Here is an 18,782-nt window from a genome sequence, read left to right on the forward strand (position 1 = left end):
TTACTGTGTTAATTAAACAGTAATTATTACCTGCAGCATCTTTGGCAAGAAGGTGATAGGAATATTACAGATCAAGGAGTAGTCTCTCAAAGCCTCTCTCAAACTGCATCACCTCTCCGTTTTCATGAGAAAAAGAGTTGAGGAAAGGCCATGCAGACATTAGCAAGCATCTGATTCCTGACCTTCTCCTTTGTATACTTTTCCATTTATACAGTCTCCATTCCCAAAGACATCAATGAACATGTTTCCTGTTTTACTCCCCTTCCTCCATCTTTCTGTTGAAAAGGGAAAAGTCTAGAACAGAAAGGCACCAAAACAAAATTCATGATGATTTGTTGTACTGATCCTTTCTATATTTTGAGCCAAAATTATCGGTGCAGAAAGAGCCCATATTGTGTGCCACTCTTTTCTTAGAGACTCCCTCAGTAACACAGACATGCCTATTAATACCTCATAGATCTGTAGTGTAATAACAAAATATTTAATAACATTTGCCCTGTTGTAAGTTCACAGTAATAAAAGTAATGTCATGCAATCTCAGAAACTTAATGTCAGCCAGGTACATGGAAATCACAGATCTGGTTTCTTGTTATATTTCATTTAATGACTACTTCTCAAAAATCATTTCTCCATCTTTTGACTTGAAGTCACATTTCACAGTGACTCCCAGTCAGGGGTTATGCTATCTAGCATTAGAGTTAGAGTCTCTTTGATTTTCAGAGAAAGGGAAGGTGATAGATAGTCTAGGCAGAAAGCAATTTCAGTGACTCTAAATAGTATGGCAGGTGATATTAAGAGTGTTGTTAAGTGCCCGTGAGTCAGTGTCGACTCATAGTGTCCCTTTGTAGGGTTTCTAAGGAGCAACTGGTGAGTTTGAACGGCTGACCTTGCAGTTCAGTGTTTATTCTACAGCAGCAGAACAGGACTCCGATGTTAAAGAATAAATTTTTAATGCTCCACCCTTCTTTGGTGGGAATTGGGTTGTGAAGGGCTCTGAGGTCAGCACTTAAATAAGTAAGACTCAGTTCTATATTCTTCATGTTATCATTATCATTTTAAAAACTGGTTATGTTTTTATATGGAATAGTCAGCTACTTGCTTTTACTCTACCAAGTCTGGACAGGATGTGTTCCATGGATAATACCCTTATCTTCATCAGCATCTTGTTGATGCTCTAGCAGGATTATGTACATCTCCAATGACGGTGAAATTTGATTGCCTGTTCGTAAGCTAATATAATAAAGTAAAACTTTGGAAAGCCAACAGCTATATAAGCCAGAAGCCTGTTAGAAAGAAAACTCAAAATATTTTCCACCAATAGCAATAGGAAAATGGTAAACTGTACTTTGTCAAAAGTGAAAAACTGGTGAGATCGGGAAAAACCAAGGCAATCCTATCACATTCTGGCTCTCACAGGTTTTATTCTGCATAATGCTTATCCTGTACACATGTGTTTGCCATCTTATTCCTTGAACTATTGCTGTTGTTGTTATGTGCCATGGAGTCGGTTCCGACTCATAGCGACCCTGTACAGGGTTTCCGAGGCTGTAAATCTTTACGGGAGAAGAAAGCCTCATCTTTCTCCCGTGGAACAGCTGGTAGTTTCAAACTGCTGACCCTGAGATCAGCAGCCCGATTTGTAACCACTATGCTGCCAGAGCTCCTTTCCTTGAACTATAAAGTACAGAAATTTAGATTATGCTAATCCATGTATAATTTGGCAGTTTATTAAACTAAAAATGTCTGTTTGAGAATATAGGTTTCCAATGATGAAATGAAGGTAAGTTGTTGAATTAGGAAGAGGTAAGCTTTCCAGGCATTGATGCTCTGGAGAAAGGCTGAAGGTTCACTTTTGAAGTTATCCCATTGTTTTCTATGGATAGGAAATGCACTGGTTAACTCTCTTGGTTTCTGAAGGAAGTTTTCTTCCTTCAGCAATGAAGAAAGGTAAAATAGCTGTTGGATTTTGACTTTGAGGCTATTGACAAAACATATTTCTTCTTCACCCCCCGCCCTTGTATAAATTGTATGTGGTGCTGATGAAAAATAAAACCAGTAAGAGCCAGAACCTGTGTAAAATGCAATTCTATCAAAAACAGAAAATGTAATTATATTCCACTAAAACAAGTGATAGGAGAGTGATGAGACTGTAAGATTGCACCCTGTCGAAGGTGAAAAACTTGCAAGACACCCCCTCCCCCACTCCAAAAAAGGTAGTCCCATTGAGTTCTGGCTCTCACAAGTTCACTGAATATTGCTTTTGAGTTTTAGAAATTTTAAATGTGTTGTAGGGAGTCTCAGAGGCTTAGCCTAAAACTGCCTACAAGTACAACACATTAAAGGACATCTTTATTTGACAAACTTGCTTGGTTTTATTCCATTAAAAAAATTTAATTGGATATCCCATATAGACTTTGGAGTCCTGGTATGGCATTGGGTTGTTAAACTCAGTGGTTCAAACCCCCTAGCTGTTCCTTGAAAACCCTATACAGGGTTGCTGTGAGTCAGAAATTACTCCATGGCACTTAGCAACAATAACGTACATACTTCAGTGTATGTGTTTTTGGTAAGTAAGGTGGTGGTGATTGGTGGTTATGGACCGTGGAGTCGGTTCCAACTCATAGCAACCCTGTGTAGGGTTTGTTGTTGTCGTTGTTATGTGCCGTGGAGTTGGTTCCGACTCATAGTGACCCTGTACAGTGTTTCCGAGGCTGTAAATCTTTACGGGAGCAGAAAGCCTCATCTTTCTTCCGTGGAACAGCTGGTAGTTTCCAATGCAACCTTAAGGTTCACAGCCCAATTCGAAACCACTACCCTACCAGAGCTCCTTTGTGTAGGGTTTACAAGGCTGTAAATCTTTACAGAAGCAGAAAGCCTCATCTTTCGCCCTCAGAAAAGCTGGTAGTTTCGAACTGTTGACCTTGAGGTTAGCAGCCTGACTCATAACCGCTGCATTACCAGGGTTGCAGTGAGTCAGAAACAACTCCATAGCACTTAACAACAACATATCTACTTTAGAGTATGTTTTTTTGTAAGTCAGGAAACTAGTAATTTAAATTCAGTGCATTTAGTTTTTTATGATTTCATTGTAGGATAGGATAAGCACTGGACTGGTAACTGCACGGCGGGCAGTTCAAATCCACCAGCAGGTCCGCTGGAGGAAAATGAGGTTTTCTGCACGTGTAAAGATTTACAACCTCAGAAACCCTTTACAGAGTCTTGGTGAGTTAGAATCAAATCGATGGCAGTGGATTTGGTTTATTATTAGAAAACTTAAAAACCCACTGCCATTGATAGAGTCCCTTGTAACTCATAACAAACAACTGAATGTAGGATAGAGTCAAAATACTAGTAAGGTAATCTGTATGGGAAGAGGCAGCCTCATCTTTCTCCTGTGAACCAGACTGGGCTTTCATTATTGACGAGTCTCTCGTGATGTGTTGGTTGGAGAGCCTTGACTAAGGCATCTGTTAGTGTTCAATTCTCAGTTACAAGATCCTGTCAAGGGGCATTTTGAAATGGTTTGGACTGTAAAGATAAAAGGCAAAGGTGATGTGATAACAGACAACTTACACAAGTTGTGTTAACAAAATTGATGTAGTTCATATCTTAAGATATATGGATACATTTCATTTTAGCAATATATCTGTTTTGCAGACACAATCCTCTAATTATATCCGTTTTCTTTTCCCTTTTTTCTTTGTTGTATATGGGGAGTGTAGACCATGGGGAATTCATATGCTGGGCAACTGAAGTCTGCTCGATTTGAGGAAGCTCTCCACAACTCCATAGAGGCCTCACTCAGGTGTAATACTGTGGTACCACGACCAATTTTTTCCCAGCTATACCTGGACCCTGACCAGCATGCTTTCTCATCTGCAGGTAAGTTGTTTCTCAATCACACACATTTCTTAGGACTCCTTGTAAAGAAATAAGAACTCCAGAAATTTAGGGATTTCTAAAACAAACTGGTCAGAAAACACTAAGTCTCCCTTTCTTTCCTCAGATATGCCTTTCAGAACAATGTATTTTTCTTTTATTTTTGCAGAAGCATGTTTTTTATTAAAATAGTTATGATTTCTTTACCGTCACAGATATAAAACCTAAGGTGGAGGATCTGGACAAAGATTTGGTACACCGCTACACTCAAAATGGAAGTTTGGACTTTTCTAACAATCTGACCGCTAATGAAATGGAAGATGATGAAGACGATGAAGAAATGTCTGAATCCAATAGCCCACCAATTCCCTATTCACAAAAACCTGCCCCAGAGGGGTCTTGCACTACAGATGGTGGGTTTAAGTTTTGTTTTCTTCAATCCCTCTAATACTATCTGATTCTCACATGTGTTGTTCAGCAATTGAAACCAGGAATCATGAAAAGGAATCAGAAGTGATTTGCTCTCACTCATATTATCTCCTAGTGGGTGTCCGTAAGAAAGACAGCGCGTATTATCGGCTGTCTTCTAGGTGAAGAGACTCACAGCAGTTGGATGACTTCTCTAGCCTGGCATGTAGCAAAAGCAAGCCTAGACTTAGTTCAGGGCTCTTTCATTCATTGCTCCATGGACTTTCTGCAAGAATGCAAATATGTTAGAAGCTTGTTTCATGTTTCCCTTCCTACTTCTTTCAATACCTCCTCCAAACTCATTCAGTGTATTATTATCTGTGGAGTCCTGGTGTGGTGCCGTGGGCTAATGCATCAGACTGCAAAGTTGTTTGAACTTCAGGGTCAGTGGTTCAGGGTCACCAGCTGCTTGGAAACCCTATACAGGGTCGCTGTGGGTTGGAATCAACTTGATGGCACTTAACAACACAACAACATGGCGGATAAAAATGTAAATATGTTTACAATCTTGTTTTCTTTTATCAGTGCCAATTTCCTCTTCCACTAAGTCTTGAACTATACTTTTAATAAGACCTTTGTTGTTGTTGTTAAGTGCCAAGTTGGTTCTGACTCATAGTGACCCTGTATAGTGTTTCCAAGGAACAGCTGATGAGCTTGAACCACCAACCTTGTGGTTCAAACTGATCTTGTAGGTCAGCACATTAACCTCATTAACCCACAACGTCACACCAGGACTTTAATAAGATTCTAGTATATGGTGTGCTGTGGAGTCGGTTCTGACTCACAGCAACTCTCTGTAGGGTTTCCAAGGCTGCAGTTCTTTACAGGAGCAAAAAGCCTCATCTTACTCATGCAGGACAGCTGGTAGTTGCAAACTACTGACATTGAGGTTAGCAGCACGACTCGTAACCACTACGCTACCAGAGCTCGCTCACGCTCTCGCTCTCTCACGCCATATATATATGTATCTGGTAGCGTACTGTTTACGAGTTGGGCTGCTAACCTCAAGGTCAGCAGTTCAATAGTACCAGCATCTCCATGGAAGAAAGAAGAGGCTTTCTGCTCCCGTTAAAGGTTTCCCAGTAGCAGCTGGTGAGCTAACTGTTGATCTTGCAATTTAAATGGCTTTGCTGTCTGGCACATTAACCCACAGCACCACACCAGAAGTCAGTCAGTCTCTCTCTCTCTCTCTCTCTCTCTCTATATATATATATATATATATATATATATATGCTGATCCTGAGGTTAGCAGCCTGATTCGTAACCACTACGCTACCAGAGCGCTCTCTCTCGAGATATATATATATATACACACACACACACACACACACACACACACACACTTTTACTAGAATATACATCAGGTGTGGTGCTGTAGGATAAGCACTTGATCACGATCACAAGGTCTGTTCAAACTGTAAGGCCAATGGTTCAAACCCATCAGCCACTCCTTGGAAACTCTATACAGGGTCACTATGAGTTGGAACTGACTTGACAGCACTTAACAGCATAAAGCATATAAAGCCCTGGCAGCACTGTAGGATAATCACTGCACTGCTAGCCAACTGAAAGGTCGGTAGTTCAAGCCCAACAGCTGCCCCATGGGAAAAAGATGAGGTTTTCAGTTCTCGTAAGAATTTATTACCTCTGAAGCCCTATACAGGGTCCATGTGAATCAGAATTGACTTGCTGGTTTTGTGGGTTTTTTGTTTTTCTTTTTAGTATTTTGGGTGTTTTATGGACTTGGTGATATCATAATTTAAATGATACTCCCTTCCGTCCATCTAATGTTATACAGTTTTTGATCATCATAACATAATTAATATATGGGTTCTAGTTTTCCAGCAGTTCAAAACTACCAGCTGTTCCACGGGAGAAAGATGAGGCTTTTTGCTCCTGTAAAGATTTACAGCCTCAGAAACCCTGTACAGGGTTGCTATGAGTCAAAATTGACTCCACAGCACATAACAACACAAAACAACTTCTCTCAGATTGTTTTGTTGTTAACGGCTGTCAAGTTGGTTCCAACCCATAGCTACCTTGTATAGGGTTCCTAAGGCTTTATATCTTCATGGGAGCAGAAAGCTTCATCTTTCTTCCAACATAGTGTAATTTATATGTCTGCCTTGGACATGGAAGGATTCCAATATATGAAAATTTGGGAATGAATACAAAGGGGAGATAAAATCTCAAGACAATCTCCCTATAAAATTTGAAGAGCAAATGATTTGAGATGATTTAGAAATTCAATTTTGAAGACCAGATAAATGAGTTTACACTCTTGACTTTAATCCTTCTAGCTTATGTATGTCTGTTTCATTGAATTCCAATAATGGCAAAAGATGGAACAATGGTGTCTAATTAGCATTACTGCTATATGAGTTGGGCCTGTTCATTGCTTATAAATTTGCGTCCAGGTTTAATTGGGTTTTTTGGTCTGGACTTAACATATGTATATTGTTTTATTCATTATTGATATAATACAAGTCTGTCAACCTGTGAAGGTGTTGTTGTTGTATTGTGAAGTGCCGTCGAGTCAGTTCCAACCCATAGCGACCCTGTATAGGGTTTCCAAGGAGCAGGAGGTGAGTAAATAGCTTTGTTTCCACTTCACTGCTTTATGTCCATTTCATTGCCTATTGTTTAGTTGATCAGTCAGCTCACATTTATCACATAACAACTAGATGTTTAAGTAGTGCTTAAAATATTGTTGTATTCTTATTGAGGAGTCTTTTTATATCTGAGAATTAAATAGAACCAGAGTAAAAACTCTAGAGACATAATTTTGAAATACCAAATTTTATACCATAATATGGAGGGTGGGATTGCCTTGTATGTCCTGTGCACTTGTTATGTTTTTAGTTTGCCTTTGAGAGTATATGACCCTGGCATTATTTATAACCAGGTAAGGAAAGCTGTTTAGTACCCACCAAGATATAAATTCAGTGATACGTTGTTCAGTGTTATCAACTCGGTTCCCACTCATAGCAACAGGACCCTGTTGTATAGGGTTTCCGAGGAGTGGCTGGTGTGTTTGAACCGCTTACCTTGCAATTCAAACCGGCCTTGCAGTCCAGTGATTTATCCTACAGTGCCACACAAGTAGAGAGAAAATATTTCTTGAATTTTAAAACATGAGAATACTACTCTTTCCCTATAGACATTCTGTCAAGTGTAAGGGAGGAGTAATTGTTTAAAGATACAAGAAAGAAACTTGGAAAGGTATTTATTTTTGACCAGGAAGAACCCAAGCACAAGATTCAAATTCCAAGAGAAAGAAAGCATTAGTTCTGTACTAGATTCTTAACTCAGCTATTTTCATTTCTTGTAATTAATTGTATACCTAGTCTTTGTTTCCTCACCACCACCTAATTTCATTCACCTGGGGATGGGCATTTAAAACAAGCATAGTTTAAAGTTTGTATATCTTTTTCCATTTGGATCATTCTAAGAGATTTTTAAGGGTTTTCTCACCCATCTGAAGAACACCCTGAAATTTCCCTTAAAAAATGGCAGTGAAATGGGTCAATATATATAATGCCTGGACATGATTCAGCTCACCACCTCTGCTTGGTGGGAAACCCTATATTTACCTAAGACTTAAAGGAAGGTAAAGCTATTTTTAGAGGCAATTTAGATAAGCAGATACTTAACACCTGACGTGCTGCTGGGGGCTACCATTCAGATGTAAATTTTGGTTGCTAATTTCTTATGTAAATTATTGCAATAGTGTAGGTTCCTACCCCGCTGAGAGGCAGTTGATTGTCTAAGGGGAGAAGGACAACTAAATTTTAGGCCTCTAAGATTGCTTTGATTACTTTAGTTTGTGTTTACAGCTGTTTCAGTAAAATTTCCCCTCCCCCTCTTAGTTTACTCTGTAGCCTTCAAGTTGAAGATAATTGGAGAATGCAAATCTCTTTCTGTGAAGTGAGAACCTTAGCTGTTTTCTTAAGGAAATGCAGATGAAGTTTATAAAGAATGACCTTCTCCTATTATTCCCTTTTTTATTAAAATTATTTGCTCTGCAAGAACCTCTTCTTTAGAACACTATTTCCGTAATACTCTCAGGAAATGAAACTATTTGGGGGCAAGTTTGTGAAACAGTTATTTGTATGCACATATGTATAACTTATCTTTCCTTCTCTGTGTGCTGTAAACAGGCTTAGATCCTTCCTTAGGGTACTCTGTCCTCATTCCCCAGGAGCCTCTAAAAGAACAATCAATTCAGATTTATCCTAAGGGCAAGGTTTTTGGGTTTTTTCATTTAGCTTGAGGTTGTCATTGAGATGTAATGTTTGATGTTGTTATTAAGTGTTGTGATGTAGGCTCTGATTCTTACCTACCCTGTATAGGGTTTCCAAGAAGTGGCTGGTAGGTTTGAACTGCCAGCCTTGTGCTTAGCAGTTTAATGCTTACCGTATAGTGCCATGCCAGAACTCCTTGATGTTTATTAGAGATTTAATATTTGATGTTTATTAATAATCTGACATGTTTAAAAGCAGAAAAATAGAACTTCCGCTACACCAAATTTTTAAATTTTACAAGTCTTGGTATATAAAATCACATTTCATAGATTCTTTATGTATCTCCTCTTGTTTACACATATAGATTGTTTACCTGTTTTCTCTTATTTTCAATCTTAAAAGAAATAAGCTAAATAGTGTTTTTTACATAATTTTTCTTAAGGTAATCATTCCTGACAGTATAGTCTATATGTAATCAGCTGATCTGGACCTTGATGGTAAGGGTTTAGAGGCAATAGTAAATAGATATCCCAGCTCTTTGGTGGTAAGAAGTTTATTCTCAAACTAGCTACAAACTGAACTTGGTTTCTTGACTCGGCAGCCAGTCTTGGCCATGAGTTGCTTTCTTCTTGACCCTGTTCCTAAATTCTGTCTTAGCTTTCCTTTCGGTCTCCAGTTCACTCTTCTCTTAATTAAATGGCCCCTGGGAGTCAAGCTGAACAGTAACTAAAGTGAAAGGAGATCAAATAAGACATTAAAAAAAGAAAAGACATTAGCTTTTAGAACAATTTTAGATTTAACAAAAAAGTGAAAAGATAGTACAATGAATTTCAGTATATCTCTAGTTTCCCCTATTATTCTATTTCCTCTGTTCTGTGTATCTACATATTATTATAATACAAAAAGATTGGCACTTTGAGCTCATCAGCCACTCTGTGGGAGAGAGATGAGGCTCTCTGCTCCCACTAATATATTAAAAAAAAAAAAAAAAAAGACTGGGAAACCCTATACAGGGTCTCTATGAATTAGAACTAACTAGATAGCACTTAACAACAGCAATATAATGCAAAGGGTCTCAAGGTGCAAATAGTTAAGTCCAAAAGTACTAGCTGAAAACTTGGTGATTTAGGCCCACTCAGAGGTGTTTTGGAAGAAAAGCCTGGTGATGTGCTTCAGAAGGTCAAAGAAGGACATGGGGTGGCCATGAGTCAGAATGGGAGCTTTGTGTGTGTGTGTGTGTGTTGGGGAGGGGGGAATTGTATAATACAAATGTGATAATTAATGTACCAATATTAATACATTTTAAGTTAATTTTAATAATAAACTTCATAGCTTATTCAGATTCCTTCATTTTTACCCTGGTTGATGCAAACAATGAAGTGCTTAACTAACCAGCCAAAAGGTTTGTAGTTAAAACATATCCACAGCTACCTCAGAAGACAGATCTGTTTCAGTACACATATGGAGCAGTTCTACTCTGCACACATAGAATCTCCATGTTGTTGTTGTTAAGTCGGTTCCAACCCATAGTGACCCTGTATAGGGTTTCCGAGGAGCAGCTTGACCTTGCAGTTCAAACAACTTTGCAGTCTGATGCATTAACCCACAACGCCACTCCATGCCTCGCTGATGTCTCCATGAGTAACAACCAACTTGAAGGCAACTGACAACAAACAGTAACAAAAGTTTTTAGCGGAGGTCCTTTTTCTGTTCCAGGATCTCATCCAGGATACCACATTTCATTTGCTCCCTATCTCTGACAGTTTCCTAGACTTGCCTCCTTTTCTATAGCTTTGACAGTTTTGAAGAGAACTAGTCAGGCATACTGTAGGATGACCCTCGACTGGAATTTGTCTTTGTTTTTTTCAGTGTATACAAGAGTTGAAGTCCTGGTGTGGTACTGCAGGATAATTCTCAGGACCACAAGGTCAGTTTGAACTGCAGGTTTGCCGGGCAAACCCCACCAGCCTATCCTCAGATAGAAACCCTATACAGGTCTCTAGGAGTTGGAACCAACTCGATGGCACTTGACAACAACATACAAGAGTTGGAGTCCTGGTGTGGCACTGTAGGATAAGCACTTTACCTCAAGGTCAGTTTGAACTAACCAGCCACTCCTTGGAAACCTTATACAGGTCACTATGAGTTGGAACTGACTCGATTGCACTTAACAGCAACAACATACTAGAGTTAAGAGTTTTGGAGAGGACAATCACAGAGATAAAGTACCATCATGTTGAGGGTATATATAAAACTGTTGATGGTTACCCTAATGACCTGTCAGAGTGAAGAAAGTTTCTATTCCCCAACCCCTACTTAAGGAATGGAGACCTAGGCTCCACCTCCTGGAGGGTCACGTGTTTACATAGATTTGAAATTCACCTGTGTGGTAGATTTGCTTCTTTTCCCTCATTTGTTAATTTATCCAATCATTTATTTATATCAGTAGGGACTCAGGAGTAGTTACTTTATACTTTGGGTCATAAACCAGTATTATTTTCTTACACAAATTGTTCCAGCTTTGACCATTGAGAGTGCTTTCAGGTGACTTGTGTGCTCCTTTGACAAACCCCAATCAGTGTGAGGTTTTGTGGTGGTGTTTCTTTTAGCATAATATAGGACATTTTCTTCTTTCATTGTCAAAGGCACCTCTTAGAAAAATTTTTTTACCAGAAGGGGGCTAGAAAACATGTTTTTCATAAAATCTGTTGTTAAGTGCTGTCGAGTCAGTTCCGACTCATAGCAACCCTGTGTATGGGTTTCTGAGAAGCAGCTGATGAATTTGAACCATTGACCTTGTGGTTCAAACCGACTTTACGGTCCAGCGTATTAATCCACAGCGCCACAAATAATTGTTGTACTTTTGACCTCTACATATCCCCATATCATAAATGGGAAAGTCCTCCTAAGAACCACGTGCTTCTTCATTTGGACAGACTGCTGTTTTCATTTTGTGACAGAAATCACTCTGAAATCATCTTTTTCTCATAGAAAACCCTGCTTTCTGTGGACTTCTATATTAGGTATTTCTCTTTAGTCTGGAACTAAATTTTTGTGCCCCACCACCACCACCACCACATTCTAGCCATGGGTCACCTGTGTGGTTTGCATACTCATAATTTTAAGGATTTCTCAGCAAGGTATGGCACTTAAAGCACTAAACTGAAAGGTCAGATTGAACTGCAAGGTCAGCGGTTCAAACTCACCAGCCACTCCTCGGGAACCCTATGAGTCGAAAACAACTTGACAGCACTTAACAGCAACAACATGAGATAGATAGTTGCTGACTTACACCGTGGCTGTATCAAGTGCCTCTGTCTCAATCTGGAAAGGACCAAAGGAAGTTGGATGATGGGACACTGCAAACACAGGCAAGGAAGAAGTTGCAGTTCAGTGCCTGACACGTAACTGGGGGGAGGTGAAGCATTATATATGAGTTAAAGAGGTGTTGTCATTGCTGATGTCAGATGGATCTTACCTGAAAGCAAAGTGTACCTTAAGAATGTTTACCTATGTTTTCTTGACCATGCAAAGGCTTTCAACTATGTAGAACATAACAAATTATGGATAACATTGTGAAGAATAGGAACTCCAGAGCCCTTGATTATGCTTCTGCAGAACCTGGACATAGACTAAAAGACAGCCATTTAAACAGAACTGGGGCTCCTATATGGTCTAAAGTCAGGAAAGGCGTGTGTCAGAGCTGCGTCCTTTCTGCATCCTTATTCAATCTGTATGCTGAACAAATAATCTCAAAAGCTAGACAGCATCAGGATCAGAGGAAGACTCACTAACAACCTGCTATATTCAGATGACACAACCTTGTTGTCTAAACATGCAGAAGACTTGAAGCACTTACTGATGAGGTCTAGATTATACCTCAACTTCAAACAAAAACACACAACTGCACCAATTAGCAACATTATGATAAATGGAGAAAAGACTGAATTTGTCATAGATTTCCTTTTACTTGGAGCTATAATCAACACCCCATGGAAGCAACTGTGAAGAAATCAAATGACTTACTACATTAGTTAAATCTGCTGCAAAAGACCTCTGCACCTTGAGGATAGCCATGACATGAATCACCTTATATGTATATGAAAGCTGGATAAGGAAGACAAAAGAAGAATTGATGGCCTTTGAATTAGTGTCGGTGAAGAATATTGAATATACCATGGGCTGCCAGAAGAATGAATAAATCTACCTTGGAAGGAGTATAACCAGAATACTCCTTAGAAGTAAGGATGGAGAGACTTCATCTTACTTACTTTGGACATATCAGCAGGGACCAGTCTCTGGAGAAGGAGACATGCTTGGTAAAGTGGAGGGTCAATGAAAAAGAGGCAGAGAGCCTCAGTGAGAGGGAATGCACAATGGCGCCAATAATGGGCTCAAAAAGAGTAATAATTGTGAGGATGGTGCAGGAACCAGCAGGCAGTATTTTATTCTGTTGTACATTGGGTTGCTGTGAATCAGAACCAACTCAATGGCACCTAACAACAACAGCAGTAAAGAGGTGTTAATGAGGATGAAGGGGCATTTGGGTTCTGTTACCAATGTTTCTGGGGCTGACAGTGTTCCACTGCTATTTATTTGTAAGGTTTTCAATGACTAAATATTTGGAAGTAGTCCATCTCTCCTCCTTCCTAGTCTACCTTCATCTGGAACCTCAGCTGAAACCTGTCCACCATGGATGACCCTGCTGGTATTTAAAATACCCATGGCATAGCTTCCAGAATCACAGCGACGTACAAGCCATCACTGTATGACAAACTGACAAATGAGTGGAAGACCGTGGAAGAATGGTTACATTTGAGTTATGGTGTTGGAGGAGAATATTGAAAGTAATATGAGCTACTCTGATAGTGTAGTGGTTACAAATCGGGCTGCGAACCACAAGATCAGCAGTTCGAAACTACCAGCTGCTCCATGGGAGAAAGATGAGGCATTCTGCTCCCATAAAGATTTACAGCCTCGGAAACCCTGTGCAGGGTCGCTATGGGTCCGAACTGACTCCACGACACATAACAACAACAACAACAACATAGGCTGCCAAAAGAACAAACAGATCTGTGTTGGTGGAAGTACAGCCAGAGTGCTCCTTGGAAGCCAGGGTGGCCAAACTTCATCTCTCATACATATTGTCAGGAGGGACCAGTCACTGGAGAAGGATATCATATTTGGTATAGTGGAGGGCCAGAGAAAAAGAGGAAGACCCCCAGCAAAATGTATTGGCATAGTGGTATAGCAACGATTGTGAGGTTGGCCCAGGACCGGGCAGTGTTTCTTTCTGTTGTGCATAGGGTTGCTATGGCTTGATGGCGCCTAGCAATGCCATCCAATGTTTCTGATTGCTGGTATTGGACCTTGGGCCATTTTCCTAGACTTCCTGGGCCTCAGATTGCCCATTCTCCTACTAAATCTTTGACTCAAATTTTGATACACAAACTTTTCTCAGAATATAATCTCTTGAATGTCTAAAGCTTTAAAGACTAATTCTGTCTTTACATGACATGATAACGAATTGATTTTAAGTGAAAAGCATTTAGGTTGAGAATATTAATAGAGTCCCTGAGTGGTGCATCTGGTTAAAGCATTTGGATGCTTATTGGAACGTTGGAGGCTTGAGTCCACCCAGAGATACCTCAAAAGAAAGGTCTGGCAGTCTACTTTCTGAGAAATCAGCCATTGAAAACTCTCTGGTATATATGTCTATTCTAACATTAACACACAGAATCTTGTTGGAATTCACTTGACAGCAAACAACTGGTATATTATGTTATACGAATAATCATGTTATACAAAAATGTCTACTCGTTTAATAAAAGTTTAATTTAAATTGTGTAAGAAAAGCATGTACTGTGACCAAATAAATAAAATATACGTTTTTAAAGGGATAAAAACCAAGTCCACTGCCATTGAGTCCCCTTTAGGGACCCTAAAGGACAGAGCAGAACGGCTCCATATTTATAGCCTTCCGAGGCTATAAATCTTTACAGAAGCAGACTGCCTCATCTTTCTGGTGGGTTCAAACCTCTAGTCTTTCAATTAGCCGTTGAGTGTTTTAACTACTGTGTTACTAGGGCTCTGTGGTTGAGACCTAGTGTCCTGATTATTGTAGTCTTTCTTCTTTCGGCATTATTATATCTGCTTTTGAGGTTTCATGATCCAAACCATATCAGAGATTTCACATGCACAATACTTTATACAACGTTTTGGGAATATTTGGTATTTGCTTAAAATCATGAGTTAATGTGTTGGGAAACATCTGACCTGCACCTTTCGGACTTTGTATTGTTTGGTAATGATGGTGACCTCAGATTTGTGTGTGGAGAGTTAGGTGTCCCCCATGGCACTATGGGTTAATGTGCCAGACTGCAAAAGCCCTTTGAACTACAAGGTTGGTGGTTCAAGCTCACCAGCTGCTCCTTGGAAACCCTATACAGGGTCGCTGTGGGTCGGAACTAACTTGACAGCACTTAACAACAACAACAACAAACATGTTCTGACAATTCCTTGAGAGAGCATTTAGTATACTTCTGTAAATCTGCTTGTGGTTGCAAATGACGGAAAAACAACTTAAACTTGCTTAGGTTCAAATGAATAAATAATTGAAAGAATGCCAAATAAATGGTTTCATGATCAAACCATGGTAGAGTCATATGTAAATAGGCTTTAGGGATTCAGACACTGCCAGAACTTTCTCCTGCCTGTCTCTGCTGGCAGACTTCTCTCATGTGACAAGGAGCATGGTTACCAGTAGAATGCACTGAGCCAGGCTCCATGTTCAGAACTTCCAGGGAAAAGGCTTTGATTGGCCTTGCTTATGTCAGGTGCCCACTCCTCAGTCAACTCTGGTCAGAAAGTGGAATATTAAAGTGGTCCAGTTTGGGTCAGGTTCCAGCTGGTATGTCAATCTGGAATATCACAGCTCCTCAGGGCATCATATGATTAGAGGGCAAACAAGCAAATCAGCCCAGTTGCTATGGAGTCAACTCTGAGTCTTATAACTACACATCAAGAGTAGAAGGTAGAAATGTGCTCCATGATTTTTCAGAAGTAGATCACCAGGCCTTTCTTCTGATGTATTCTGCGTCAATTCAAACTGTCAACTTTTTGGTTAACAGTCACTCAAGAATTTCAATTAGAGTGCAGGGAGATCATTCCCCAGAAAGTATAGGGAGGTATGTTCTGTATCAGAACAATTGCTGTCCTCAATAAAATTGTTTTGTTATTATTTATTGGATCCCTATCATTCTTAAGGAGTCCTGGTGTGGCACTGTAGGATAAGCACTGGGCTGCTAACTGCAAGGTCAGCTGTTCAGACCCACCAGCCACTCCTTGGAAACCCTATACAGTGTTGCTATGAGTCAGTGCCAACTTGACAGCACTTACCACCAAATCATTCTTGGAAATCTCTATACTCCTTGCCCAGGACAGCATCTGTTGCAAATGTAGGATTAATAAATCATGAACTAATGGATTATAATGCATTATGGTATAGAAAGTGGTTTTGTACGGTTTTGTTATGTCCTATCTAGTGCAGATAATCTAACTATCCTGAGATCTAGTGCTAGTCCATCCTTGATAGGTGCAAACTCTGCACTTCAGTTTTAATTTTGTTCTCTGTAAAATGAAGAGCGGCTCTGGTTATGATTTTTCCCATTTAGAGAATTCAGTTTACTTTGAATGCAAAGCCATTATTTTATGTGCACATGAAAAAAAGTGGACTTTTCAAAGTTTGCTATTTTGTTTTTTGTTTGCTTTAATCATTGCCTTTCCTGTGGGCCCAAAAATAAGTCATCAACGTTGGCTGAATGGATAAAAATATAGGAAAGACACATTCCTCGGAGGGGCACATATGAGCAATACAACTGGTCTTGTAGTTGGAGTATATGGACTTTAAATTTAGTGTGTAATAGTGACAAATAAATTAATCTCCACAAGGATTATAAACATTTCTGGGATTCCTGAGTGGTGCAATGAATAACATACGTAACTGCTAACTAAAGGTTGGAAGTTCAAGTCTACCCAGAGGCACTTCAAAAGAAAGGCCAGGTGATTTGAAAACGCAGCCATTCAAATCCCTATGAGTTGGAATCAGTTTGATAACAGCTGTGACGAGGAAAGCATTTCACAGTGCTTTTTCAACAACAGCAAAAGATTGTGTGTTTTCAGTGAAGGCTTACACAGCAATTTAGCTTTCTGTATAAGTTCTTCAGTGACATTGGTTATAGTCTTCACAGTGTGCGAACATTCTTAACTTTGTTTTAAAGTCATTGTTGACCTTTGGTACCACATATGTGATTTTTTTTTTTTTTTTGAAGGAGCACAGTACTTAAGCATGATTTTTGAGCCATTTTGTAATTTAGCAGCAAAGTGACCTCAGAGATTAGTTTGGGTTCAAGATTTGAAGACTATCTCAGGGTAATAGTTCCAGGGCATCTCAAGTCTCAACATTCTAGTAAGTCTGATTTGGGGGATTTTTTAGGAATTTGAGAATCTGTGCCACATTTTTCTCCTGATTTATCAGGTCACTGTGTCCTTTGTATCTGTTTTTTAGGTTTTTGTCAAGCAGGAAAAGATTTGCGCTTGGTTTCGCTGTGTATGGAACAAATTGATATCCCAGCAGGCTTCCTGCTGGTTGGGGCCAAATCTCCCAATCTTCCTGAACACATCCTAGTTTGTGCTGTTGACAAGCGATTTCTACCAGATGATCATGGAAAAAATGCACTTTTAGGTGAGTATTTCATGCATGTAAAATTCCTTCTAAAATGAGGCAGTTAAAATAGATGTTTATTTAAATTATCATACAATTATTTTTTTAAGTTTTGCAGAATTCATTGAGGGTTATATCATTTAGTTCAAATGAGAAACGTTTTTAAATTTTTATTTTCCTTCATTCTATGGCGGCCTGGTGGTACAGTTTAAAGTGCTTATCTGCCAACCAAATGGTTGGTGGTTTCTAACCCACTAGCTGGAGCCCTGGTGTGGCACTGCTGCTTAATGCGTTAAGGCGCTTAACAACAATAACATCAACCCACTAGCTGTACCATTGGAGAAAGATGTGGTAGTTTGCTTTCTTAAGCGTTTGTGTCCCTGGTGCCATTCTATTCTATTATTTAGGGTCACTGTGAGTCAGAATTGACTCAAGGGCAGTGGGCTTATTCTCTCTTAACACTCATGCCTTCATTAAGAGACTTTTTTTTGTCTTTTATTAACAGACAGAAAATAGTCAATTAAAATTAATATTTTAAAAACATAGTGGAATTTACTTTCTATAAAATTATTGATCTGAATATGATGTCAAATCAACTCTTAGTGATTGGTCTGTGGATTATTCACTTTGTAAGCTACTTGTGTTTTTTCTGTAGCATCTATTATTTCTATCTAAATATAAAATGATTGTGATTCTCATTTTATATTTAGTCACTTTTTAACCCAAAATAACTAAGAATATAAATATGATATGAAATATATAACTTCATTTCAAAACCAAGTGGCTTACTTTTCTGTTCTTAACTTAGAGTCTGGGCTTTTTCACGTCATAACTTCCCTATATGTTGGGAAATAGCAAAAGGTGGATTTCGTTTAATTTTTTCCATAATTAAAAAGACAAATAAGAGGACATATGAAGATTGTTGGGTTTTGCTTTTTTGTGTGTGGTTTTTTTTGCTGCTGCATTCCTCTGTTTTGGCTTCTCAGAATTTCTCATACTTTGGATGGAGTCTGATGACTGAGGCACAAATATCAGTAAAAAGGAAAAAGAAAATTCAAGTGTTGTATTGAAAGAGAGGCATATTAGTTTGGAATGTAATTTAAGCTTCCTTAAATTACAGTTCTAACCTGTCTTCTGGTTCATAAGAAAATAAGTTGTCATTATTTTTCATAAGACTTCCCTAAAAAATGGTTGTTTATTTTTCTGTTAGTAAAATTGAGAAGATAACATGGAAGCCTAGTAATAAAACTAAGATGCTCTGGTAGTGTAGTGGTTACGAGTTGGGCTGCTAACCTCAAGGTCAGCAGTTCCACATGAGAAAGATGAGGCTTTCTGCTCCTGTAAAGATTTACAGCCTTTGAAACCCTATGCCAGGGTCACTATGGGTCAGAACTGACTCTACAGCACTTAACAACAGTAATAAAACTTACATATTGGACCAAATTAGCAAAGACGGTCCAAATATCTGT

The 18,782-nt window shown here is 39.1% G+C and overlaps 1 protein-coding gene across 1 annotated transcript in view; it reads left to right on the forward strand.

Moving 5' to 3' along the window:
* The first annotated feature begins 3,725 nt into the window (after positions 1–3,725).
* The window catches only part of GREB1L (growth regulation by estrogen in breast cancer-like), a 146,945-nt gene continuing 131,888 nt past the window's right edge, over positions 3,726–18,782 (forward strand). The window contains exons 1-3 of the mRNA XM_006867286.1: positions 3,726–3,882; positions 4,095–4,292; positions 17,158–17,334. Coding sequence (XP_006867348.1) covers positions 3,726–3,882; positions 4,095–4,292; positions 17,158–17,334 — 532 coding nt within the window. The remainder of the gene's footprint in view (positions 3,883–4,094; positions 4,293–17,157; positions 17,335–18,782) is intronic.

This window comes from Chrysochloris asiatica, unplaced genomic scaffold (assembly GCF_000296735.1).
Source record: "Chrysochloris asiatica unplaced genomic scaffold, ChrAsi1.0 scaffold00103, whole genome shotgun sequence".
In the NCBI taxonomy this organism is placed as follows: domain Eukaryota; kingdom Metazoa; phylum Chordata; class Mammalia; order Afrosoricida; family Chrysochloridae; genus Chrysochloris; species Chrysochloris asiatica.